At 35.6% G+C, this 27152-nt stretch overlaps 1 protein-coding gene across 1 annotated transcript in view; it reads right to left on the reverse strand.

The window, feature by feature from the left end:
• The window catches only part of SYT6 (synaptotagmin 6), a 68694-nt gene that overhangs the window by 32065 nt on the left and 9477 nt on the right, over positions 1 to 27152 (reverse strand). Inside the window, exon 3 of the mRNA XM_032218584.1 lies at positions 25347 to 25905. Within this exon, the coding sequence (XP_032074475.1) occupies positions 25347 to 25905 (559 nt within the window). The remainder of the gene's footprint in view (positions 1 to 25346; positions 25906 to 27152) is intronic.

Raw genomic sequence — 27152 nt, forward strand, 5'->3', positions numbered from 1 at the left:
GAATCCAAAAAATGGGATTAATAGATTGAACTATGGTTAAGAAGTGCAAGGATGTGAAACCCGAAGTGTACGATAGAAGATAAATGGATAAATGTATCACCTTCAAATAAGTTAAGAGTATTATATCTGGATCCTGTAAATGCAGAATCACAGATAACTGTTCCTGTCACACTAGCCTTATGTGGTTGCAAAAATACAGATAAGTTGAAAACTCATCTTTTCATCTAGAGTTTATTCTGACTTTTACAGCCCAGATATTGTTATCTTAGATTAATAAGAACACACACAGAGAGAGAAAATTTGACTCTGCTGCAAATTTCACATAAATCAAAACTGTGATCCTCACTTAATTTGATATGCGAAAAGTGATTTGGAGTGAATTGCCTTAGCACTGAAGCTGGCCAAAAACTTCACGATAAAACTTCACAAAGAGCTGTTTTATATTGCTCTAGGAATAGACGCTGTTTACTGGAAAATAATTGACTGAGATAAATTGATTGTGCCACAATGAATTAGATAGTAAAACCATCATGTTACAATTTTGTTCTGAAGTCTGCATGACAAAATGCTGTTTGACTCCCCCTCCCCTTTATTTTATGTTAAGTTAGCTCATCTGTTGAGACTGAACAGGGTACTTCTAAAGCAAAAACAAAAGTCCTCTATTACAGAATCAGTAGCAAGTTTTGACATCCAAGAATAAACCTCCCTAACATTGATTGCCTGCAATACCCAACCATGCCCATTACCATCTTGTCAGTATTCTCGGAAAAATGGGCTTATGTGAGATTTCTCTTTGCATTTCTCAAAATCATGGTTCATGACCAGTTAAAGTAATTTTGTGCTGCCAGAACCACTTATAGGGATCTATCTCCATATTAATATATGAGTATGTTATGAATATTGTATGAGCATGACTAATATGTCATTATTTGCAAAAAGCATAGCTTAAATAAGTAAGACACAGTAACTTTACAGAGCAAAACCCTACAGGATTGACAGCCTGAATATACCTTCTTAGAAGTGAATGTCCATTCAGTGAAATCAGGAAAAGCTTGTTAATAAATTAACTGTCCCTGAGGCAATTTTAACCAATCCTTCTCAACAGAGGAAACAAGTTGCTCTTGCACAAAAGGACCACCAACTCTCTCTGCTGAGTTTCTGCATAAACAACCCTTTTTGACACAGCATCTGGAAGAGGTAAGATTTGACCTGCTCTTTGTATACAGTGCTGTTATTCTAATTCTATGGTATTCTTAATCCTTTTTCCAAGGATTAAAGCTGCCTACAGGAATAGAACAACATCCGGTATTGCTAGTTTACATTAATAAATTTAAAGCTGAAGCTGAATCTGAATTCAAAATACAGGTCAAGGTAATTATCTTACCCACCTAAAGTTTTCTACTGAGCTGACATTGGTATACAATTTTGGAATTTGACATAATTAATTGCAATTTGCTAACAAACTTTGCCTAAATTCTAACACATATAGGATTATTCCTTCTATATAAGATATTACAAACATTCCATTACACATTAAAAAAGGTTCCGTTGTTGTTATTTTATTCTCCATCATTCTATGTTTTTTTCATGCACTTTCATTTCAATTCCAATAAAAAAAATGTAAAATGAAATCCTAAATGAAAGTGATTATGAAATTATATGCTGCCTATCCATGCAATTAAAAAGTCTATCTTCCTTTGCTAAGCACATGTCATATCCACTTTGATGTCAGTGACAGAATACACATGGAAGACAACATTTGAAATGAAAAGAGGGCATTATGTAGTTAATGCTGACCTTATTTCCACAACACTTTTAATCGGATCATGGGGAAGCATTAACATGTTGTGTATAGAGAAAAAACAGGTTAATTAGACCATTTAATTACCCCTAAAGTGATAAAAATTAGCCCCAGGTTAAACAAAGTCTATGTTGTCTGAACTTCTAACTGGAGGGTTTGCTTATTTGTGTATAACGAGTATTTGGATACTGCTTACTCTAAGGATTCTAAGTGACTTACCGAAAGATGGGATCAACATAATCTCAGGAGACTAACTCTGAGAAAATTATTTTCTCTGAACACTTGTACATTACTTTATTTATTTTATCTATTAAAGCTACTATGACCACCCATTCCAAAAGACTCTGGGTGTCTTACAGTATATACAATTAAGACAGTTAAAAAGCATGGGCATCTGCAGATCCAGTCCTAACCTATGTTGGATGGGTATATTCTACTTGGAGAAGATGATGGTTCCAAAGTAAATAACCCTCCCATCTACAACAAAAGCCCAGATCCTCAAAAGGGTCAGGTTTTGCACGCCCATTTGAAGTACTTGATAACTGTGGCAATTTTTGTTTTTGTCTCTTTAAACACAGATAGCATGGAAAAGTGTCAAAAATAAAATATGGCTCCCTGACTTCTCTGTGTTCACATCAATGTGGATTCCTGCCTTGTTTCTGTATTTTCTATTCCCTGTAGTCAAACATGCAAGCAAGCTATTCTACAGGAAGAAGGGAGAAAAATGCTTGCTTTCTTGTCTTCTTTGTAGCAGCCAGAATACTATAATCTCAGCAACTGGGTGAGCAGCTCTGAAGTCCTACTGTATAAGATTGTGCCACTGAAAATTAGCAGCAAAGCAGCACTTTCTATATACTGCTATCCCTTTTTTCACAGTTTGGGACAAAATATTGACAATAGTGTTTTACACTGGTGTTGTATTTAATATTTTAAATTAATTCCCCTCAAATGTACTCTTACCTTTCCTATGCTTATGCCCCTTGGTAACCATAGAATGAGAGATTAAAAGTGCAGATTTTGCCTGCCAAAAATCTGCTTTGATATGGTACCATAATATATGTGGTTTAATGAGGCAAATGGTTGAAGTGTCAGATTATAACGAAGTTCTGCAAGTAGAACAGAAACACATTTGTTCACAAAAAATAATGATAACAGTTCAGTATTATAATATGTATATATAAGTAAATTCAAAAATATATGTAGATAAGGCTATAAGAAGGACAAAACAGTACAGAAGCATCAAGATTGTAATGGAATGAGAGGAGGAGTCAATGTCACGATGAGATGGACATGCGGTCTCGATGGTCTGAGACCGCAGCCAATACTTTTGCCACTGGGTGGTCCAATTGGACCTAAACTGTCCCAAAGAAACGGTGAACAGGAAGCATACGTCTTGTTGACCTCAGGGATATCGCAAAATCCCTGAAAGAAGCCAGAGAAGTTCTTCAAGCTGGTGACAAAAAGTCCAGCCAAGTTTGAAAAAATCGGGGCAGCTCCAAAACGGAAGGAAACAGAAAGAAAAAGTGTTTCCAGCTGGTGAGGAACTTTTACTCTTTTAAAAAGAGACTGCCTATAAAAACTTAAAATTAATCTAAATTGGACAATAGAAGAATCAAGCGGCAGAATTAAATTTGGAATGGTTTTGGACAGTGGTTATCTTACTTTTTAAATGCTATCTTCATGGATGGAATTTATGCAAGCCTTTTGAAACAGATGGATTAAGTTTTCTTCTTCCATTTTTTCTTTTATTGATCTCTGTAACCTATGGACTAAAGTTTTCCTCTTTCATTGCTGTGGGTATTTTTCTAATTCATTTAAAGATTGGACTCGTTTTTCTAACTTGAAATACAAAAAAGATACAAAAGGAAATTAGATTTTCAACAGTATTACTGCTGCTCAGAGGCTGGGAGATTTTGTTGTTTGGTGTTTGTGTATTGAAAATGGAACACATTTAATACCAGTTATAAGATACACAGCTGGTATAGTTAACTGGACACAAGCTGATTTGGACATTTTGGACCGAAAAACCAGGAAACTAATGACAATGCACTACAGTTTACATCCACGTGGTGATACTGATAGACTATATCTGACCCGAAAATCAGGTGGCAGAGGATTATTACAAGTGAAGCAAACAGTTGAAGAAGAAAAACATGCACTGGCTGATTATTTAAAAGAAAGTCAAGAACATCTATTAATCGAAGTAAAGAACAAAAATCTACTGAAGGCCCAACAGATGAAACAAGAATACAGAAAAGATGTGATAAAATCAAGAATGGAGAGTTGGCAGAACAAAGCACTGCATGGCCAATTTCTAGAAAAAATAAAAGATAAAGTGGACAGTGAACAAACTTGGTTATGGTTAACAACAGGTACATTAAAGAAAGAAACAGAGTCACTAATCCTGGCTGCGCAAGAACAAGCTATCCGCACAAATGCCATTAAGGCCAAAATCGAAAAATCCTCTGATGATGCCAAATGCAGACTTTGCAAAGAAGCTGATGAAACTGTTGATCACATACTCAGCTGCTGTAAAAAAAATCGTGCAGACTGATTAATTAATTGCAGCACAATTCAGTAGCAATATGAAAAAATCGCGAAATACCAGGACTTAAAAATCGAAATTCAACGATTATGGCACAAAGCAGCAGTGGTAATTCCAGTGGTAATTGGCACACTGGGTGCTATTCCAAAAGCACTGGAATTACATTTAAAACAGTTAAAAGTTGACAAAATCACCATCAGTCAAATGCAAAAAGCCACACTGCTTGGATCTGCACGCATATTATGAAAATACATTACGACGTCATAGGCCCCTGGGTGGGGCCCGACTACTAATCAATGCCAAATCCGGCGAAACAACTGGCCACTGTGATACAATTCTGTTGTTGCAAATAATAAATAACGAAGTTAGATACAATTAAAGTTTTGATTATTAGGGGGAAAATGTTATGATACAGGATATAGTCAAATAAAGGAGGGATAAAAATAACGTATATATAGATATGGGTATAACATAAGAAAACTGTAAACTTTAAACCGTGATTTGGAAAGGAGGATTAGAAAACTTTGTTATTAAATATTATAGATGTTTAGCTAGAATAGGACATAAGGATTTAGTGTTAGTGGAGGATTTTAGAAAAAGTAAAGTATGTGGTTATGTATTAAATTTGGGTATATTTTATGATGAAGGATGCTTAAACAATTATAGTCAAATAAAAATGGAGATATGATGATGGTGACATGTATGAATATTTGAGTTAAAATACTTAAGTTAATATGAATTATGTTTGTTGACTGTGGAAGAGATGCACGAAAGTCTTTTTGTAACCAACTGATACACTTTCTATAACATGTAAAGAAGGATGTTGTATTTGTTTTAAATTAAAAATTAATTTTTTTTATTAAAAAAAAGATTGTAATGGAATAAGAAAGGCTAATCATGCAACTGGAAATGCAGCATAATTGGAGTCAGAACTCAACAGCTCAAGAAGTCAGTGAAACAAGGATGTAATAACAATGAGGCGAATACCTACATTGCCAATTCTTCAACACTTGCCATCAGTGTACTCATTCCTAAATTGCTTGCAGACAAGAATGAATAATGAACTAGCCAAAGTTAGAATACATCATATTTTTCACGGTAGAAAAATACAAGTTAAAGTACAAAGTATGATGTATGAAGATCTCTTAATAAGAAGAAAGGGGGAAGGAAGGAGGGAAGAAAGGAGGAAAGGAAGGAGAGAAGGAGAGAAGAAAGGAGGGAAGGAAGGAGGGAAGGAGGGAGGGAAGGGGGAAGGAGGGAGGGAAGGAAGGAGGAAAGGAAGGAGAGGAGAGAAGAAAGGAGGGAAGGAAGGAGGGAAGGAAGGAAGAAGAAGTAGGATTGTTGTAAAATAAGATGGGTCTATGGGATGGTAAGAAAGCAATTTCAATTATATTGTCAATTGTAGGGGAGAAAAATTGTTATAAATACATATTATTAATAACAGTTATGAGATCATATAATTGTGAATGTATATATGAGAAATAAAAATTTAGAATAAAACATAAATAAATTTTACAACTAAATAAATAAAATAAAATAAAAAAATAAGATCTCTTAATAATATATGATAAGGGAGACATAGGAGAATATTATTTTTTAAGTGTAGATGACTTTTAACATTCTTATTATATGGTGGAATTTAAATTGACATTTAGGCATAGAGTTCAGCTAGCTATATGGGAAAGAAGGGAAGGGCTAGCTAGGCAAATACTTGTACTACTAATCATCTGTGCCCCAATTCAACAATGGTTGCATATTTCTTCTAAATATATTTGAAGGACAATATTTCCATTTATTTCTAATGGGAAGAACTTTTTCTTGAAGCTGAAATAAAATCTTCCATTCATTTCGATTCATTGCAAATAACTCCTTTCACACTTATATTGTTGTCCTGTAGTTAAGAATGAAATTAAGGAATTGCATTTGTCACACCAATTCAGAAGAGTAGAGCACAATTTTCCAGGTGACAGTAGTTCTCTGCCACACTAGTAATTATGTAGTTCAGTAATAGCACCTTTTTTCCCATGAGGTGCTGAATCAGACCCATCGTATTCCTTGGAAAAGAGATTTTAATCAGCTATTAGATGCAGCACTTTTAGCAAATAATAAAGTATTGGCTAAGCTGAACACAAAAGTAAGTAAGTAAGTACGATCTTTATTACGGTCAAAGACCAGCAATGTACATTTGTCTTTACACTATATTAAAAATACTAACATTAAAATATAATTAAAAGTATTTACATTAAAAGTGGATAATAACATTATGGTCCAAAGATTATTAAAGGTATGTTCATATAATTGGTACAAGATGGTACTATACTGTAGCCAATTTTTTTCTTATGGACATTGCAGCAGCACAGAACTTTGCCACTGCATACGTGATAATCAGGTTAGTGTCCTGGAGGAAAAAGTCTAGATAAAAATTGTCTGCCCTCCCTGGCAATCTCTCTAATAAGGGGAGACTATATGCAGACCTACAAGCTCTGTATAGCTCGCAGTATAATAGTACATGTAAATTATCTTCCACTTCTCCTTTACCACATATACAAATGAGTTCGGCTATAGGTGTTCTCTTATACCTGCCTTGGAGGAGTGCTGAAGGAAGAATGTTAAATCTGGCTCTGAAGAAAGCTATTCTTTGTTTTGGAGAGATCAGGTCATTTAGATATCTTGCAGATTCCCACACACCCTGTTTGATTCTGTTGTGCCTGCTGTGGAAAGGCAACCTATTTAGTTCTTCTTGGAACTCCATGTCCCTCATTCTATTGATTACTACTTGCTTTGCTTGCTCAAAGCCTAGGGACATTAAGAATAATGGAGAAAGCCCATAAGAGCCTAGCTTGTGATCAAACTAAACCAGGTTCAAACTAAAGACCTCCCAAACTAGGCAGTTTTGGTGAACACTGAATGCCATAGCATACATTGAAGCATCCCAGAATATAAGTACTTTCACCAACATTGGGAGAAAGGGAGAGAGGATTTTTCTGCACAGCAATCATCTAAAGCTATTCAAAGGCGCAGGAATTGTTTCATCATGGCAGGAATTGTGTCACTTCTTTGCTCTACTGAAGTGAATTTTATACAGGCTAAGGTTCTAGTCTCCAAGAAAATAGGATAAAATAGAATTCTCATCAGATTCACCCTACCTCTTTTCATTAGGTGGTATAAATCTTCCACCTCTTGCAAAACACAAATCCAGATTTGAATGAGGTCTGTGAAATGAATAGAATGCCACAGGTACTTCCCTATCATCACCATTTTCATCACTGTCAACTTTAAGAATTGCACCTGTTTCACCCCAAGAGTGTCTTTGCTGCTAACTGCTGTGCAGTCTCATGAACTGACCAGCTGTCCTTCCATCTGACTATTTGGGAAGTGTAAAAATTGATCTTCCAGTCAGTAATCACTCTCCTGCCCTTTATTTCCATTTCGTTTGCTTTGCATCAAAACAGGGTAAGGAACCATTTCTGGGTTTCACTGGTGAGAGAACAATGGCAAGGTACTTCCACATGGGAGAAGGGGGAAATCTGAGAAGCCATGGCCTGGCTTTTCTAGCCAATGGAAAACTCTCCTCTGGCATTCAAGAAGCAATACTGCAGTATTACCTTTGCAAGCTTTCCTCTAGAGCTGCAGCTGAGCTGGAAATGAATGACTCAGATGCAGAAAATGTCTCAGGTCCAATGGCATGGTGTTGTGTGAATAAAGAGACACAGTGATATCAAAAGAGTGCAGGCTGCATGTGTGGATGGAACCTATCTACAAGCTCTCATTATTGCAAATAAAGAGGACAAAAGAGAGGGAAAGGAAGCAATTCTGGAGTCATGCAGAGACCCTGTGTGGAAATTTCTTTAGTCCCACATTTTTCCAATGTTTTGTTTCTACATTTTAAAAACAATTTGCATAAACTTATTCATTCATTTTGTGAGCATTTCTCCTAACGTGAATTTTAGTATTTAATTTTGCATAATATCTGCATTCTTACGAGCAAATTTTCAGAAATAACTCATTTTAATGTTCACTAATACTTTTCCATATATTTCCCCAGATATTTTAAACATGAACTACATGAATTTTCATTCAACCATGAATTTTAAGCAAACAAAAAAAAAGAAGAAGTAGTAGTACAGAAAATCACTATACTATAATCAACAGCACAAAGCACATTATTCTATGCCAGTTTTATGTGTTGTCTTGTATACAGCCTCCGGACCTTTTCTAAAAGTTCATGCTGAGGATCAAATTTTAATGTAATGTAAGGGGAAATTATTAACTGTATGTGGAATTATACTAACAGTATTTGAATATTTTAAATATATTCTACAAATTGACTATTAAATCAATAATAAGTGGGAAATATTTATCATACATCATTGTTCACTTGTTGGAAAAAAGAAGGAAGGAAAAAAGGAAGGAAGGAAAGAAGGAAGGAAGGAAGGAAGGATCCAACTTTCATTGACTTGCTATCTGTCTGCAAGCATACAATAATAGTTCTCTTTATACAGCCCTAAAAAGAGAAACCATTTCTAATTTTTTAACAATCTCTACATATCTAACCAGAAAGTTAGCATGGGATTATTCCAAGTAAGAATACACAAGGATGCAGCCTCTTTCTTACTTCTGTAACTGAGATAAAGCTATTCATTTCAATGAATGCTCTGTTTTCAATTAATTCTTCAAATCCATGGACATCTTTCTCAAACTATCAGTGACGTTAGGGATTATAGAGATGTATCTGACATTTTCATAGCTCCAATGCAAGTGGTAACATTTTCTCTCTGCCCTGAAACCAATTATTGTGACGAAGCAAATCTGTACTATTTAGGTTAAGAAGGAATATCTCATGGAAAAAGATTAAAATATGATAGAAGTATTCTTAAATCTGTACAAATTAGGAAAAAATAAAGTGCCAGTGGAAAATAAAATAAGCTTGAAGGAGACGGTATATGTTCATAAATGCAACAAAACAAGCAGGATGGGAGAAATTAGACTGAAATTCTTGTATATTTTTTCACTAAATATTATTCAAAGACATTTCTATCTTTTATAGAAGCTTGAGTGGTTTAGAAGTCATCTAATAGTTATATGTCTATATCTGTCCTCTTATAACAAACTCCACTGGGTTCCTTAAGATTTAGTCTCAAGATGCAACCTGAACAGCATACAGAATGTGAATTCCTCAGTAAAAAGGATACAAAATTAGAAACAGACTCTCATTTGTATTCCTTAGTACAGCTACCAGGTTGAACTAGATAGAAACTGGATACTTGCAATATTATTTTAGATTAAAATAAAAGATGAATTGCATACCATAAATATGAAAATTTATCTACCTTACACTGGGGATGATGAAAATAATTCACAGTCATACTCGTTTAATTCTATGCATTATTATATCAGCAGCACAGATTTATTGACTTCTTATCCCACAGTGTTTTTAATTTTTCTTTCTGAGTTATGAGTTCAGTGCTTTTGCAAACTGATTATATACCATTCTGGTACACTAACAAAACTTAAGCAGAGAAACTTTATTCTCAGGGCACCATCTTAGTGCACAGCAAAGATCCCCATTAAAATTCAAGTGTTTTTTTTTTCTTGTCCTGTACCAGCAAAATATTTTGCTAACAAAATATTTACAGTAAGAGATTGGTAATGACAGGAACAGAATACCCCAGTGAAAAATATGAGTCAACAGCTGAATATAAAAAATCAAAGCCACTTTACTGGGTCACAATTTATGTGCAGATTCCCAACATTTTTCTGTGATATATAACACAATTCAAAATGGAAAGAGATATTAAATGGAAAAGATGAAAAGTGGGTGATTTGGAACTTCTGAAGTCCAGGTGTCTTACACTTGGGAAATACAGGAAAGAAAGATTTTTTCTTTGGACCTCAATTTCTTCCTCTGTAGATCCTGTAGATTTTAGGTGAAAATGAGTCATACCAACCATAAGGTTAGAATTTGTTTTGACCAAACCTTGCATAATCAGGTTTCTCCCTAGCTCAAAACCTGGCCCTGTACTTAAAGTTGGCAAGCAGTAAGACTGGCCTAGCATGTAGTGCAGAGGTGGGTTCCTACCAGTTCGCACCTATTCGGCAGAACTGGTTAGAAGAGGTTCCACCAGTGGACCAGGAAAGCAGGCCACACCTACAGAAGAGGTTCCAAAAATTTTTGAAACCCACCACTGATGTAGTGACAGAAATGGAATCAAGAAGCACAGCTGTGTTCATAATTATATGAACATAAGAATCCAAATAGTTCAAATAATGGACAGTTTTAAAATGTGAGTAATTAAAATGTTCAGTTAGTTAACATTTTAATGGACATATATTAAAACCAGGCTCCATCCATTCTACTTAGCATGGCACTTGCACACTGATTCCTACAGCTTTCCCAAATGCAACAATTGATGAGGCAGGATTATTGAGAAGCTTGTAGTCATTGTACCTGGAGCATCCAGTTGGCTGATCTCTCTAGCAAATTCTAACTTACCTCTTACCTCATCATTAGAACTGATTGGCAACCAATGCTGGAGGTATAGAAACACACAACATCATCCTATCAATCCTTCTATCATTCTGAAAGCAGCCATGAAATGCATTTTCTTGCTTCAAAAGTACATTTTCCTTCCCATGTCAGCTTAAATTCTCTTATTTGGCGGGGTGGGGGGAGGTCCTTTCATTTTTTTTTTCTTCAGCTTAGCCTCAGGAGAGCTCTGGCTACCTCTTTACAGAGGAGTAATTTATTGAACTGAGTAATTTGCATTTGTTCTAATAACTCTCCTGCTATCCTCGTTGCCATAATAGAGGAATCAGGAGAGCTTCTATCATGTAACCCAAATACTGTTTTAAAAGCCAGTAGGGACTTGTTTTATTTTAAAATAAGCTCTTTCTGAGCTTCCTTTTCCATTGCCTTTATGTATTTTTTGTTTCTAGTAGTCCAGTTTTATTGTGTCACCAATTTTCCAATCACCGGAGGGAGAACGCTTTTACCATCAGCTTCCAAGTAATCCAAATAACTCATTGGCAGTTTGAAAACTAGGACAAATTCTCTCTACTTTTCATAATTTAAAATTATAAATATACATTTAATTTCACATTTGCATATGTGTGTGCATGAATCTTAGATTAGGGACAGATGGATTTTCATGGAAAAAATCTGTATGATCACTAAGAGTTAACACTAGCTTGATGGTGTTTTCTCACTCTCTCTTTATGTATACATATAAAAACAAGGGTTGAATGAAAGCATATAAATATTACATAAATATGAAGCAAGGGTTCAAAAAAAAGTAATACTTCCATTTCCATAACTTCTACCTTCATAACTTTAGCTTAAATAGGAATATCCTAATAAACAAAACAGGACACTGGTCCTTGAAACGAGCTTTTCTGTTACCTGTATTTACCTTTCCATGTAATCACTATCATTTGCTATACTTCTGCCAACAACGGGTGAGTTTATTAAATCCAACACTAAAGAACTACACATTTTGACTCTCCAACCAAGTCCTGGTAGTCTTTCCACCACTTTATTTGAGTTAAACATGTATTCTTTCCATTTTGGGAAAAGGTGGAAATGGCATAGATCCAAATCTGGATGGTGTAGTACAGAGATGTCAAACTCGTGGATCACAGGTTGGATGTGTCACATGCTGACCACGCCCATCCCAATTTAGTGAAGGGGAAAAAAGTGGTGATACATCATGTGACGATGTGAGTTTGACACTCCTGGTATAGCGGAAGGGGTAAGTCAGTGAAATCGAAGTTCACGACTACCTCTTGGACTACCTCTTGGTTTAGAGCAGGGGTGTCAAATTCAAGGTCATTGAGGGCTGCATCAGGGTTGTGTTTGACCTTGGGGGGGTCAGGGTGCACTGGGCAAGAGTGGGCATGGCCAGCTCTACGTTACTTGTGTTGGAGGTACCTGAGGTGGCCCAAGCGCTCTGCCAGAAAAAATGAAACTTGGGAGGGCTGCACATAGCCCTTCCGAGCTCCGTTTTCGCTGGCAGAAGCACCACAGGTTGGTCCTTCACTGTTTCCAGGACGTCTCCGCAGGCCAGATCTAAGGATCCCACAGGCCAGATCTAGGCCCAGGTCTTGATTTTGACACTCCCGGTTTAGAGACACAAAATGTACATTCTTATGTTGGTGCAACATTTCAATTTGCTTCTCAATGCTGCCTAATTATTGTTTCAAAGTACTGAGTATTATAAGGAGCTCATGTTTCATCAGCAATAATGAAGATATGAAGAAATCCCTTAACTTCATCTTCATAACATGATAAAAATTGTTGGCAAATTTCAGCCCTTGAAGCTTTCATCTCTGCCATAAGCATGCAAGGAATCTGTTTTGCACAAGCCTTCTGATATTGAAAAACATCAATAATGTGACCCATACATTCCTGTGAAATGCTAAAGCTGACAGCAATTTCCCTTTGAGGGATCTATTGATTGTCCTTGATCAATTAATCAACCTTTCTCATATAAAACTGATTGGTAGTTGTCACACGTTACCCATATCATTTTTGATTATATGAATCTGTTCTTTTGGTTTATCACCATTAAATTTTTGGCCCAATTATGCATATTACTTGCATCGACACTGTCATCTTATAACTATCTGACTTTGGCATTGAGTTTCAATTGGGTCCTTCAGCAGGCAAAAAAAACTCAATTACAGTGCATTTCTCAACACATGCTGATGAATACTCACTACAAGTTTCCAATAATAATAGCAATAGCACTTAGACATATACTGCTTTGCAGTGCTTTACAGCCCTCTCTAAGTGGTTTACCGAGTTAGCATATTGCCCCTAACAATCTGGGTCCTCATTTTAGCCACCTTGGAAGGATGGAAGGCTGAGTCAACTTAGAGCCTGGTGAGATTTGATCTGCCAAACTGCTGGCAGCTGGTGATCAGCAGAAGTAGACTGCAGTACTGCACTCTAACCACTGTGCCACTGCAGCTAATAAACAACCTTTTCACAAGATAACTTCCCATCAACTGAAAGAACAGACACTAAGAAACAGAGCTTCTAGCTTGTCAGTACTGCCATCTGTTGATGACTTCTAACTAGAGCATTACTTTCCATTCAGTCCATATGTGTTTGTGTGTTTGTGTACACACAAATGTTAAAGAAGCCAAAATGCAGAAATAAACTATGGTTGATAGATGATAAGGAGAATAATCAAGGCTATATTTTATGTTCAAAATAAAAGAAGATAATACAAGTCCTACAAAAGGAAACAGGCAAAAAAGAGCTTTCAATTCTGATTTTGGTTCATCTTTTTCTAACAAAAGAACATGTCTTCCCTCAGGAAATTTTGAAGAGCAGAATAAAAGAGCATGTGGTGGCTTAAGAAAATATTTCCTGAGTTAAAGCTCCAGAGCAAGATAAATTTCATTGCAGAATATGAAAGAACACGCTGGCAGCCCAGCCTAAGGTGTACATATTATCTTTGGATGACCATTGGATAGAGGGGTAGATTTTGTCCTCATCTTCTCAAAGAGGAGCAATGACATTCCAGCAGACTACTGACCGAACTGACAATATTATGAAGCTTCTACAACAAATCACAGGGCACATGTGAGTAAGCAAGTTGCAAACAATATATTTCTTAGCTGGTGGTATAACAAGCAAATAAGATAGTCAAGAAAAAGACTTGTCAACTAAGCTTATTTCTTTTTCCTTTTTGGATTTGTCCAAATAAGATAAGAAGGGTAAGAGTTTTTGAGACGTAATATATACATTAATTTCAACACAGCCTTTGATAAAGCATTTCATGGCATTCCAATTTATATTTTACTTAATTGAACTTGGGAGGGGGCATGATAATTAAATCAATACCCAATTAACTAAAAAATATACTAAAATGTGTAAGTTCAGTCAGTAATTCTGACTTCTGGATATCAAGTAGTGTGTCATAATAGAAGACTATAGAATCCAGGATGGAATAATGCTTTTGATTTTCGCAAGCATTGGGGTAATATGATACTTGACTCCAGAAATAATATTTGGGGGGTGTCGTGGCATGTGGCATTTTTTTTTCAATTTTTTCAATTTATGTTTCACTTTTCTTTCCTTTTCTTTCCTTTCTTTTAAATTTGTGTTATTTTTACTTTGTAAAAACTTCTTTAATAAAAATGAATAAAAAAGGATACATAAGAAGTAAGATACCTACTTAATAACAGGTTTGCTCTAGGATCAAGGTTTCTCTGTTCTCAGCCCTTATTTTTGGAACGGACTCGAGAGTCCTAATATCTTCATTACCTTTAAGATATATTAAATTACCTATTTTTGTTCAGGTTCTAAGCAGTGTATTCTAACTATTAATCTTAATTATAAAATCTACTTATTTTATTTTCAGTTTAATTATCTCCGCCAATAAAATCCACTTTATTGTTCAGCCTCATCATCCAAATAGAGTCTTAGATGATGCAGTATAGTTTTCTCTCTCCAACTGATCTACTGGGATTTCCATCTGGATGTGTCCCCACTGCTTTAAATTAAATCTGGACAAAAGTGAACTTATTGTTTTTCATCCTGAGTGTTCTACTTTGTCTAATCCTCTTGCTTTTTTTTTAAGGTTTCAAAATTGCTGGTATTTCCAGTGGTATGAGATAATTTGTCCCTTTCTTGCTATTGAGGTGGCTAAGCAGTTTATATCTAGTGCTGCCTCAGTGGATTGTGACAGTACTTTGTTGACTGGTCTTCTGACCCTATTTTCTGCCCTTTGATTTAGGTCCAGAATAGTGGTTTATGCATGGTCCTGGATCTTTCCTCATTCATCCCTCTTTCTTCTTCTCATTGGTTCTTATGGTGACTGAGTGTCCAGCAATGTTAGAAGTTTAAATCTGGTAGTGCTTCCAAGTTATGTGTTCCAGAATGCCAGAGTGATTAGAATATAGTACCTGCTTTCTAATATATATTTCTGTGTGTGACTCATTTCCTTCATATCAATATGGGCATCTCATACTTCAGAACTTTCTAACTTCTAGATCTTACATTTAAAATCAATTCCCCTTTGAAATATGTTTTGCAGCTGATCTCCTGAAGTTTGAAAACTCTCTTAAATAGTTGTTTTTTTCAGGGTCCGTATGAAGCTGGAAGATGTTTCTTTTCAGAAGCAGTACTGGATTTAAATTATGATAATACTGAGATTTTTTTTCATTCAATCGTATATGATTTTTAGAGACTGTTTGAACAAATCCCTTCAGTTGCAAAGGTTAAATTCACCTATTATTGGGTGATGGTGATGATGGTGGTTTTGGTGTCTTCAAGTCCTAGTAACTCCCTAGACACGGTCCTAAGCTTGAAAAGTGATTTGCCATTGCCTAGTTCCTAGGGTTAAAAGAGATGGCTGGCCTAAGATCACATAACTGGCTTTGCATCTAAAGCAGGACCAGAACTTACAGTCTTTCAGGTTTTTAGCTGATGCCTTAAATGGCTACATAAACTGGCACTCTTTATTATAGTCATTGTTGAGAATGGCTTATATTGTGATAGTACTTTTATTGTTTGAAATTTGCTTACATATAATTGTACACTACATCAAAATATTCTGCCAATTCATATTTTATTTGTTTTTAATGTTTCAACTTTTTAAAATGCAACCATGAGATATTAATAGCTGGTGGTATAACAAGCAAATAAATGAAAATATCATTTTGGAATGATAGATAATTACAAATCAACAGTGAAACAACAGTGTGATCTGGATGCAAAAAGACTGAATTAAATGTTAGGCTGAGTTGAGCATGACTGGTGTCTGAATCAGGGTAAGCGATGCCACTTTATTCTATATTGTCAGATTAGATCTCCAGTTTTGTATCCAGTTCATTGGCTATACTTTAAGGCTAACTTTAAGACAAACTGAATGTGATTCAGAGAAGTCAGAGCAGATGATCAAAGGATTAAAAGCTAAGCTCTATGATGTGAAAAGAGAGTAAAACATCCAGGAATGTTTAGCCTTGAGAAGAGAAGACTGTTGGGGCACATGATAGCATTCTTTACTACTTGAAAGGATGTCAGGCAGAAAAAGGTCAATACTTGTTCTTTATTACTCCACAGAGCAAGATATGGAATAATGGATTTAGGTCATAGGCCATCAGATTTGGACTGAATTTTAAGGAACAGGAACCATCAATAAAATTGGTGAGAGAGATATCCCTTTATTAAAAGTGTTCTAGTAGTAGCTAAATAGCCGTATGCCAGGGCTGCCTCAGTCTGAGCTTTTGCCCCGAGCAAGGACAAAATAGCTTACATTTTGATTTTTATCTACTATCTGCTTTCAGAACGATAGAAGTGTCAATTTCTAATACTATGAATTTTTCCCCAAAGATTTCACATATTGCTGCCCTTTATTGTATATCATGACTTCCATTTATTTGGATGTACATTCCCATTTTTTTTTTTAAAAAAAGTCAGTTCCCTTGATAATGAGAACTTACTCCCTTTTCTATTCGCCCATTTTCTTTCACTCCTCCATTGACGGCTTCAGTCATTATGGGAAGCTCAGATACGATCTAGTTTGTTTTGTTATTTGTTATTAGGCACAATCATAGAAAGAAGGAAGTGCCTCACACGGTAAAGCAGTTGTAATCCAATAAAAAATAAAATTCCTAGAAAGCCAAAGGCTGCATTGAAACTCATATATTATGAATGTTAAAGGTTTAGAACAGAGGAGTGAAAAAACCTGCCATGAACTTCACTGGAAACAACTTGTCACTTTCACAATAGGGCAAATACAAAAATGCAACAAAACCCAGCTCCATTTGTCATTGCCTGGTCAAATGTCCACATGTCTACAGAAAAAATGTCTGAACAAGGTGTTCCCCTGAAACTTATGTATGAATGCTAAATGCATCATAGACATTTATGAAAATTGAAATTGGGTGATTTATATTTTAAAATAAAATATTTAAATTTATAATACATATATACTTTGTGAAGGTGCATAGTGGTTTCCTACTTCAAACACTGCAAATATAAATGGTTAGCATTTATTATTAATTAAACCACGGCAAGGGGGTGGAGACACATTGAAATACTACATAGCTGACCCATTCCATAAGACCGCCATGATTGTTAGCAATGTATGTATTCAAAGCAACACCAGCATTCTTGAAGAAAGCACTTCTTGACTAGCAAGGAGTTAACCTTGCTTTTATTTCTCTCAGTTCTGTATCCTCATGAATCATAAACAAGCTCATAACAAACTTTCCAGGACATTTCAGCCTAACAGCCACAGTCTCATTGCCAATATTCAGTAATGTGATAAGGGAAAACAGCAGCATTACTCAATATTTTTAGTGCCCATTCTTTGTACTTGCTGATGAGTCCCCAAGGAGCTGTGATGCCTAGTTTCAATGAATATTAATAAGACACCACATTAAAGTATCTGAGAGACTCTGTGCATATCATTTGGAGCCTTTGCATTTTCTGGGTCCTACATGAATTCCAGTTAATCCTATTTGGCAAGATGGAGCCGTCAGATAGCTTAGAAATAATAGTTGCTTTAGAGACAAGCTGCAGGTCTCTGAGATAGAATGTGAATGTACAATATTGCAGCATAAGCACTTAGGAGCACAAAAACATGTTGATCATTCCTGTTCCAGATCCTTCATGAGATGAACATTATCTATACTGAAGCAGCTGAGCCGGCATTTGGCTTAAGCTTTCTGTCTTCCCCCTCAATATTTATATCACTACAATATAACAGCACTTTGAACACTTTGCTATAGTGGTTACACTTCTGCATTAGTTATATTTTGGAAGAACTACTTATTATTGTAATAACCACAGATTTTCAGGATGATAAAAAGCTGATGCTGTACACATTCATTTTTGTGGCTGTGCCTGTTCCAGTATTAATAAACCAGAATATACACATTTACTTCTTTATCTAGTGCTTCACAGCTGAGCTTGGGCTTACTTAACTGCCGAAATGGGAGTAGGGGATAAGTATAATGTTTTTATCTTTTACTACAAGCTCAATTCTATGGCGACTGATAAAAAGAGGTATGGTGGAGCAGCAGGGATCATCTAGTGCCAATCCTAAACACATCTAGTTAAAATTCCAAAGAGTTTAGTACAAAGAGCTGCAAAAGCCAAATTGCAGCATGACAATAAAAATGCAGCTGCGGCAACTCTTTGTTGTTTACTTGTTCTTCTTACTAATGCAGATCCAAAAATGCCAGCTATCACTCTGTTGTTTAGTATTCGGCCAATGTCAAGAGAGTGAGGGCAATGAAATGTATTCTGTAATGATGTGCAGTGTGTTACATTATGTTGTACATCAGCTTTTATCAGCCTAGTGATTGTGTGTGTGGCACATTAGCCGTACTGGGTGGGAATTCTGAGTGATGAACTTCAGAACAGCAAGAGAGCAAAGTGGCTGGAAAAACTGCTTTGCAGTAATTACACATTCACATCTACTTCCATCCAACAATAGTGAGAAAGGGGAGAGCCACAGTTCCCATTAGCCAATTCTACTCCATGACAACCTATTACAAAATAAGCAATTGAAATAGTTAATAGCCTTATCTGCTCTATCTCTGAATTTAGCCATTACAGATTTGTTATCAGTGCTGCACAAATATATCCGAATTAGATACCGGTAGTCCCCGACTTGCAACTGGTCATTTAGTGATCATTCAAAGTTACAACAGCACTGAAAAAAGTGACTTGTGACCATTTTTCACACAACCATTGTGGCATGCCCATGATGAAAATTTGCAACTGTCTCATATTTATGATGGTTGCAGGGTCCCAAGGTCATGTGATCACCTTTTGAGACCTTCTGACAAGCAAAGTCAATGGACAAGCCAGATTCACTTAATAACCATGTTACTAATTTAACTACTGCAGTGATTCACTTAACAATTGTGGCAAGAAATGTTGTAAGATGGGACAAATCTCAGTTAACAAATGTCTTGCTTAGCAACATAAATTTTGGGTTCAATTGAAGTCATAAGTTGAGGACTATCTGTATCCTGCAGGTAAACATATAGGCCTGCACTGTCAAAGAGTTATATAAAAAAATCAGAAATTTGTCTATGTGTTATTGAAATATAACATCAAATTATCAATTCCGTTATATTCTCTGGATTCTACTTATCAAAATGAACTGAAGGGGCCCCAAATGAAGTAAGGCTCATTTATCACATTTTGGAAAAATGTGAAATAATGTGCACTGTCACCTAAAATGTGAGGCTCTAGTACAGCTCATTAAATCAAGAGCTTAAAATTAATTCATTGCAGTACTGACCATTAAGCTGTTATAATTTTGTAATATCTGGTAGTCCACAAGTTCTCCAGCTCTGATTTAAAAGTCATTTCCCAAATTTGTTACATCGTTTTTGTCTTGGCATGTTGTAAATTTGAGACATAATTGATGCTAGTTATCCTATGAGGCCATGTATTGTAAAAAAAAATATGATGTATCTGAAAAAACAGAACTCAGTATTAAAGCTACCGGTACATTTAGAGATCTAATTTGGTAAACATAAAAAATTGCTCTGTACTGTAAAGTTGCTCACAAATTGTTCACTTATCTATTATGTAGGATTAACTGGAGTTAGATATCCAATTTGGAAAATATTCGCTTAAAAAAAATAAGACCAATAACCTACATATATAGGTGGAAAAAGAATTGTCAGAATGAATATCTCTATCCTTTTTATACCTCTCCATGGCTCTTTCTTATGTCCCTTCCATGGTTATGTCTGCTACAGTTTTACAAGAATTGGGGGCGTGGGAGAGTAAAATGACTTTCTAGGAAACATTCATCCATCTTTCTGAGTTTCCGACAGGACTAAACATGTTGTCTTTCCCTAAAATGTTACCAATTTCTTATTTGAACCTAAGCTTCCCAGTGTATTGGCATGATGAGAGGAAGGGTGTAGATTTTAAAAAGGAATATTTCACTGGTGAGATAAATATGGGGTGATTCTAATGATCAGTATAAGGAAAACTCTGAATGCAGATGTTACATAAAGAAGCATCATTTTTTTCATGTGTGACTCATTAATAGTTTTTTTTTAAAGCATGGCTAGTTAAGAATTTCTGCTGGAATTTCAAGAGCAAAAGAGACAGCATTATACCTGGCAAACCAAATATTGATTTCACTGTTGATAGCAAGTCAGTGCTTTAGTAGCCACTCCATTACACCTGAAAGCAAGTGATTAGATACCATTATCTATTATTAGTACTTATATACTGCTAAACCATATCCTATAGTGTAATTATATACTATAACAGCCACCAAAATTGTGAACATCAAATTATGAAATAGCCATAAAATGCAGCATAGTTCTAATATTATTAGAGAACATTTTGGCATTTTAGGAAACTACCAAGTTGACAACATCTTGCAAAAACTACTATTTGGCTTGCCAAGGCACAGCCAACTCTATACTGAACGGTGAGCAGGATGACTTTCTGAAGGCTAACTGGAAACTTCCAAAACAGATAATAACATCTAGAAGTGCAATATTAGCTTATTCTGGTCCATAGAGGGCAGTTGTCTATTCTCAGAAATTGAAGAAAAATTGCTAGAAAACAAATTTATCAGAACTAGAATTAAGTTTTAAAGATTTTCTCCTCTGGAGAGATTGAATAAGCAGCTAGTATGACATATTCTAAGCAGCTTTCCACACTTAGGACATTGAAGAAGCTAAACTTATCATAAGCAATTTATTCTGTCATAGTCTTATCATAATAGATTTATTCAAAGTTATCCAAGTGACCAATTGACAATGAAGAAACATGGAATAAGATGGGATTAAACTAGCAACCAAACCAGCAGATTTCAGGAAAGGTTTGCTTGCTATAACCTGGAAGTATTTATCATAGTAAAAACTGGTGATAAAACTTTGCAAGGAAACAAAAGCCTGCACACAATATCTGATTATCTAATAAAATTATGACAGTAGAAAAAAAAAGCTTTTTAAAATATTCCTCCATGAATATCGGTGATGCAAGATTAATGTTCATTTGTCTGTTTCTTTGGGACTATTAATAAAGGTATTCATTATCCTATATCTTTACATATTCCAGAAATTTGCACCCAATGATATGTATGAAATAGCTGTAATTTCTGGTACTTCTTAGAGGTATCACTACACTGGCATTTTTTCCTAAATGCAATTGTTGCTAGGTGAGCACCATTTAATTAATGAGTGTAATATCTTCTGTGTTTATAACACAATCAAGTGCCATATGCTAATACATAGGGTTGCAACAGCAGGAAAACTAGGCTGAGTTTAATCACATGTGCTTTATCATTCATGCTGACATCCCAGGCTGTTGCCTTTTAGAAAGTCTATGTTAGGAAGATGCACAGAATTCCAGTTTTAAAATAAAGGTATATAACCTGGTTGCTACATAACTACAAAATGGATTTCTCTTTCTACCTGCCTGAGGTCAAAAGAAATGATGTTGCAATACTGATTTTATAGTTTTGAAACTAGCATCATTAATAAAAGTTTTAAGGTCATAAGATGTAACAAGTTTGGTGCACCCAAAGTTGTTTATTGCCATTGCAATAAATGGTATTAATATAAAAAGTCGTAATGACATAATGACTTGGTAGGCATTTTTTTTAATGGAATAAAAGCACAAGTAGAATGGAATGATGCCATGTGCTATATAAAAGACTTTAGGGCAATGTATCCTGATGGTACAGGCCCTTTAATGTTCTTTTTGTCTTTAAGAGGCTAGTCTCCAGCAAGAATTTTCTGCTTATGCCTGATATGTATTTTTCTCCAAATTCATTGTGCAGATTAACATTGGAGAAAAATTACATCAGACTGTTTAATATCTTTTCTTAAATAAGCATGGGTTCAAAACTATGCCTCAGGCTGTGGAAAAGCAGAAGAGCTTAACCAGGGAAAATAACTAAAAAAAATGGAGAGAGTTTTGAAGTACTAATTATAGCTCCAGAACCAGTAAGGCAACATGACTACACCAAATGCAATATAAATGAATATTATGGTCACAGCTGACCTTTATCAACAAGCCTATCTAGGTAACTAGTGACTGGAAGGACTGAATAGGTCAATTTAGTCCATCAGAAACTTTATTTTTTAATCCCAGAAGGCTTTGCTCATTGAGACAACTTGGTGAATATAGTATATTTAGGTGAATATATATCATCTTACATTATTCAAAATGCAATGATCAGAGCACAACACATATAAGATTGTCCTTGTCAAAGTCATTTTGCCATGGGGAAAAAGCTTTTATATATCCATCCTTAAGTATTCAGTTGGTGTTATTAAACTTTTTCACGGGGGACAATATCTCTGCATCAGCATTATGAAAAATTAGTTTTCACTTTCTTAGCCACGGTAATATTCTAACTTGTAGTGATTAAGAACTTCATTAGGGGCAAGCACAAATATCCTTGGATGAAGTCTGGCTAAGACATAATGCATATTTATGATGCCAATTAGAGAAGCTAGGCTACTCTGAAACCAAGCAAACTTGTAAAATTAGCTGCATCTGTATTGAAACTTTCTGTTTCCTGGCTGTTAGCAATCACTACAACATTGCAACACTTGTTTGCTAACCTGTGTGACAGTTATACTAATAGAATGAAAAATGGTAAGATTTACATAGGGATAACGAGGCTCTGCTCTTGGAGCACAGCAATTGGCATGCTACTTCTGTAGCCTTATAGCAGAAAGGGTTCATGGGGCAGGAATGTAAGAAAAGCCTTCAAGCGATAAAGCTCTTCCAAGACTAATTACATGCTCAGAATCTGGATAGATATGCTGCCATAGCATGATAATTTCCTTCCTCCTGAACTATTAAAAATTTCCCAGGCATTAAAGCTCAAGTCAGTGTGTTTCCCAGGCTCAGCATCTCTCCAAGAGGAAAATCAATTGGCAAATTCTGTACCTCTTCATTTAATACAAATTTGGTTAAGCTCTTTAAAGAAGATTTGATAAGATACATTCACTTAAAAATGTGAACTGTTTTCAAAGTCAGGTTTCAAAGCAGGTTGATCAGCTTCCTTCTAGGACAATATGCAAAGATTAGATAGAAACATCTGGGTAAAGGCAGAAAAAAAATCAAATGGACTTATTATGTTGGGAAAAGCAATTTATTTTTCTGTAATAGTTGAAATCTAAGAGAAGTAACAGGATTCCAGATTGTTTCTTGGGGTTACACTATAGAAAGATGGAAGACATGAAAAACAACAACTTCCTAAGACCAGGTTAGAGAAAAAGAATAAATTGCTAGAGATCAAAGCCAACATTCTGGATTTTCTCAACACCACTATCAGTCTAGAATAGGGTTCTCAAACTCCCGGCCCACAGGCTGGATGTGTCATTCACTGGCCATGCCCATGTCCAGTTTAGCGAAGGGGGAGACTCCTGATACGTCATGTGATGATGCCATAACAACATGAGTTTGACACCCCTGGTCTAGAACAGTTTGAGAGTGTCTTACCTCCTGTTCTAATGCAAAATGAATAAATATAACATTAAAGTTTTGGGGGTTTTATATTGATTTCTCCCTAATTATCATCTTTTATTTCCCTACTATGATGTCCATAAAAATATGCCTTCTGGTGGTGCTACTAGCTGTAGAAAAGAGGGCTCCAATAGGAATGTTCCTCTTCCCTAAATTGATAGTGGATTTGACAGGGGTGAATATATTTGTCTGTTTATCATCAGGTGTGAACTGTGATCCTGATGAAAATTGGAGGAGCCCACTCTCACTAATGTTAGCACCTAATTTGACTCTCGGGAAGGATTCCATAATATTTCTTTCTGATAAAAAAAAGAAGACAAAAGAAAGTAGATAGCCAAATAGATCATTTATCTCTTAAACCAGCTATTGTTATGTGGTGAGTAGGTATTTCTTTTATCACTTAGGAGATCTAGGTCCAGTTTACTCCCATCTGTGGTTATTATTGGATGACTATGGGCCAATAATCACTCAATCCCAATGTTGTTGTTTGTTGTGAGGATATTATGAAGGGAGATCCCCATGGGTATCCCCATGGAGATCCTAAAAGATGGGATATAAATCTAACAAACAAGTAAATAAAAATACAATATATTTCACTAGAATAAGGGAAGACTCTAAGTCAGGTCTTTCAAATCTAATTTAAAGATCCATTAAATAAAAGTAAGATCTTTACATTAGACTTGGAATGGAAATCTTGAAATGGAGAATAACCTCTGTAAAACAGGACACTGGGCAACCCAACCAAAAAGGTTCTAATCAAAATGTATCAGGATCATAGATTAATTTGAATAGGATCACACTCCCTGTCCCAAATCAGGTAGTCAGTTTAGGAGTGTTCCTTGAACACCCTTTGTAACAGGACATTCAGAAGTCAGTTATGCGTTAAGAGAACATTAGCAGAACTCAGACTGGTTCTCAGAATTGTTCCCATTTTGAGAAAAAGAACTTGGTTTATGTGACACATGCCTAAATTTCCTCAAAATGAAACTGAAGTTCATGTCTTCTTATTGTTATGGTTTTATTATTCTCCTTATACACAGTATCAGAATGTAACATTATAGAGTGTAATATTTCTATTAAAAAAACCTAAGCTGTCCAAATTATGGTGTTAAGTATAATGAGCCTCTCATTTGTGTATTTGCTTTTAAATCCAAAAAGTTGCGAGAATGTAAAATGAACAGTGAACTCTAAAATCTGGAACCCAAGATAAATGTGATATGTGCATTAGCTCCATGCTGAAATAAATCTTGAGACATCTGTTTCCATCACAAATGATAGTACAGATTATAAAATGTGTAAACCCTTCTAAATTATGCTAGTTTAGTGGAGAGCCGTCTGGCCGCTTAAGCATATTAACAGAAGAACCTCCCAATGTCAACCTCCAAAAAAACATCTGCTCATCTTCTTATTGCAACAAATTCTTATTACTTTTGTGCAACATGGAAATACATCAAACCATTCACAATGGTGGTCTGCATTTGCTTGCTACATTACTAGTAACAAGAGATACTCACAGTTGTAGCGTACTGAATATCCTTCCAGATGGAGGTCTCCCGAGAGAGATCCGAGGCTTCAAAGAGGTTCTCTAAGATTACCTCCCCAATCATGTCATGCCGGGAAAACCTGTCGAAGTCGAAGACACTAAGATGGAGCTTTCTATTGGTCAGCTCTTCATAGGGCACAGGAAATTGAAAGCATTCATCAAAGGTGGGATTGAGAGTTTTCCTGTGCACACGTGTTTGGAACTTGCGTTTTCGGTCAGGCAGGAGGTAGATCTTAACATAGGGATCAGAACTGCCACAGAGGTCCTTGGCAGGCAAGTCAAAAGCCTTGAGGATCCGCACAATCAAAGTCTCATTTTCATAGTCGTATTTCAAAGAAAAATTTATTTTCCCACAGGTTTTTTCCGCTTCTTTCTTGGGGTCCTCAGAGTCCACAGATTTCTGCTTGTACAGCTCAGGCTTGATCCGGCCAATGCAAGTGGGCTGCTCTGCTGCAAGTGGCAGATCCGTGCCATAGTCCACACTGGAAACATGCATCTGTCTGGGCAGGTGCCTCTTGAAAGAAATGTGCCTGCAAGAGTTAAAAGGAGGAGAACATGTTGCATGCCTGGAAATAACTGACATTCATTGTCTGACCCATTATGAGAATATCAAATGGAGCCTAAACCATGCACAGGTCAGGAGCCAAACCTCTGCCCTCCTCAAATTCTGAAATGAGCCACTTTATCTCTTGGATAAAGAAAAATGAGTTTTACAGATGGCACCTGGCACCAACAAGGCTGGCTAAAATCTTAACAAATACCTCCCCAAAATGTTGGAAATGCGAATTGATACACGGAACATATTACCATTTATGGTGGACCTGTGAGAAGACTAACTTTTTTTGGAAAAGGATCAAAAATTGGCTGGAGGCAATAACAGAGATTAAAATAGAATGGAAACCTGAAGTTTTTTTTAATTAGGAATAATGTCTGCGAAATACAAAAAAGAAATCCAGTATTTAATACTACATATAATTACGGCGGCAAGGATTGCCCTTGCCCAGAAATGGAAAAACAAATTAATTCCAAGTGAAGATGAAATAATAAGAAAGATTATGGATTGTGCTGAAATGGACAAACTAACTAAAGAAATCCAGGGAAAAGAAGAATCAGACTTCTACCAGATATGGGATAAATGGTACAGGTGGATGGAGGAAAGAAACAAGAATCAATGAAGGAATATAACAAAACTCAAAAAATAATAGTTATGAGTAAAATAAGAGGGTTAAGAATGGTGAAATCCAAATTAAATACAATAGAAGGGGAAATAATATAAGGTGAGTGGTATCGATTGATAATTGCTATTAGAAAGAACAGGAAGCTCCTATTCGTATTTTATTTTGTAAATGTGCTGTACGTCTAGGTTTTGTGTGTGTGTATTTTACATGTTTGTTAATAAAAAATATTTTTTTAAAAAAAATGAGCTTCTGGTGTTAGCAAATGCCTTCATATTTATCTTACATGGATTCAAACTATTAAAATAATTATCATCCAAATAACAGCCTACAATGAACCAGAATGTTTGAAAAAAAAATGTTTTAATTTCATCCATCCTCCCTATGTCGTTTTAAATTTCAGTTCAGCAGTTGAACAACCTCTGGAGAGCTATATGTCCCCCATTTACTTTTAAACAAAGGAGAAATCACTGTACTTTTGCTGTACTTAAAAGATAACAATTTTTTTTATTAATTTGCAGGAAAGAAAATTTTAAATCTTTTACAACTTATCTTAATAGAGGATTTATGGCCAAGAAAAACTACTATGACTTTAATCTCCT

This window comes from Thamnophis elegans, chromosome 5, assembly GCF_009769535.1.
Source record: "Thamnophis elegans isolate rThaEle1 chromosome 5, rThaEle1.pri, whole genome shotgun sequence".
Lineage (NCBI taxonomy): Eukaryota > Metazoa > Chordata > Lepidosauria > Squamata > Colubridae > Thamnophis > Thamnophis elegans.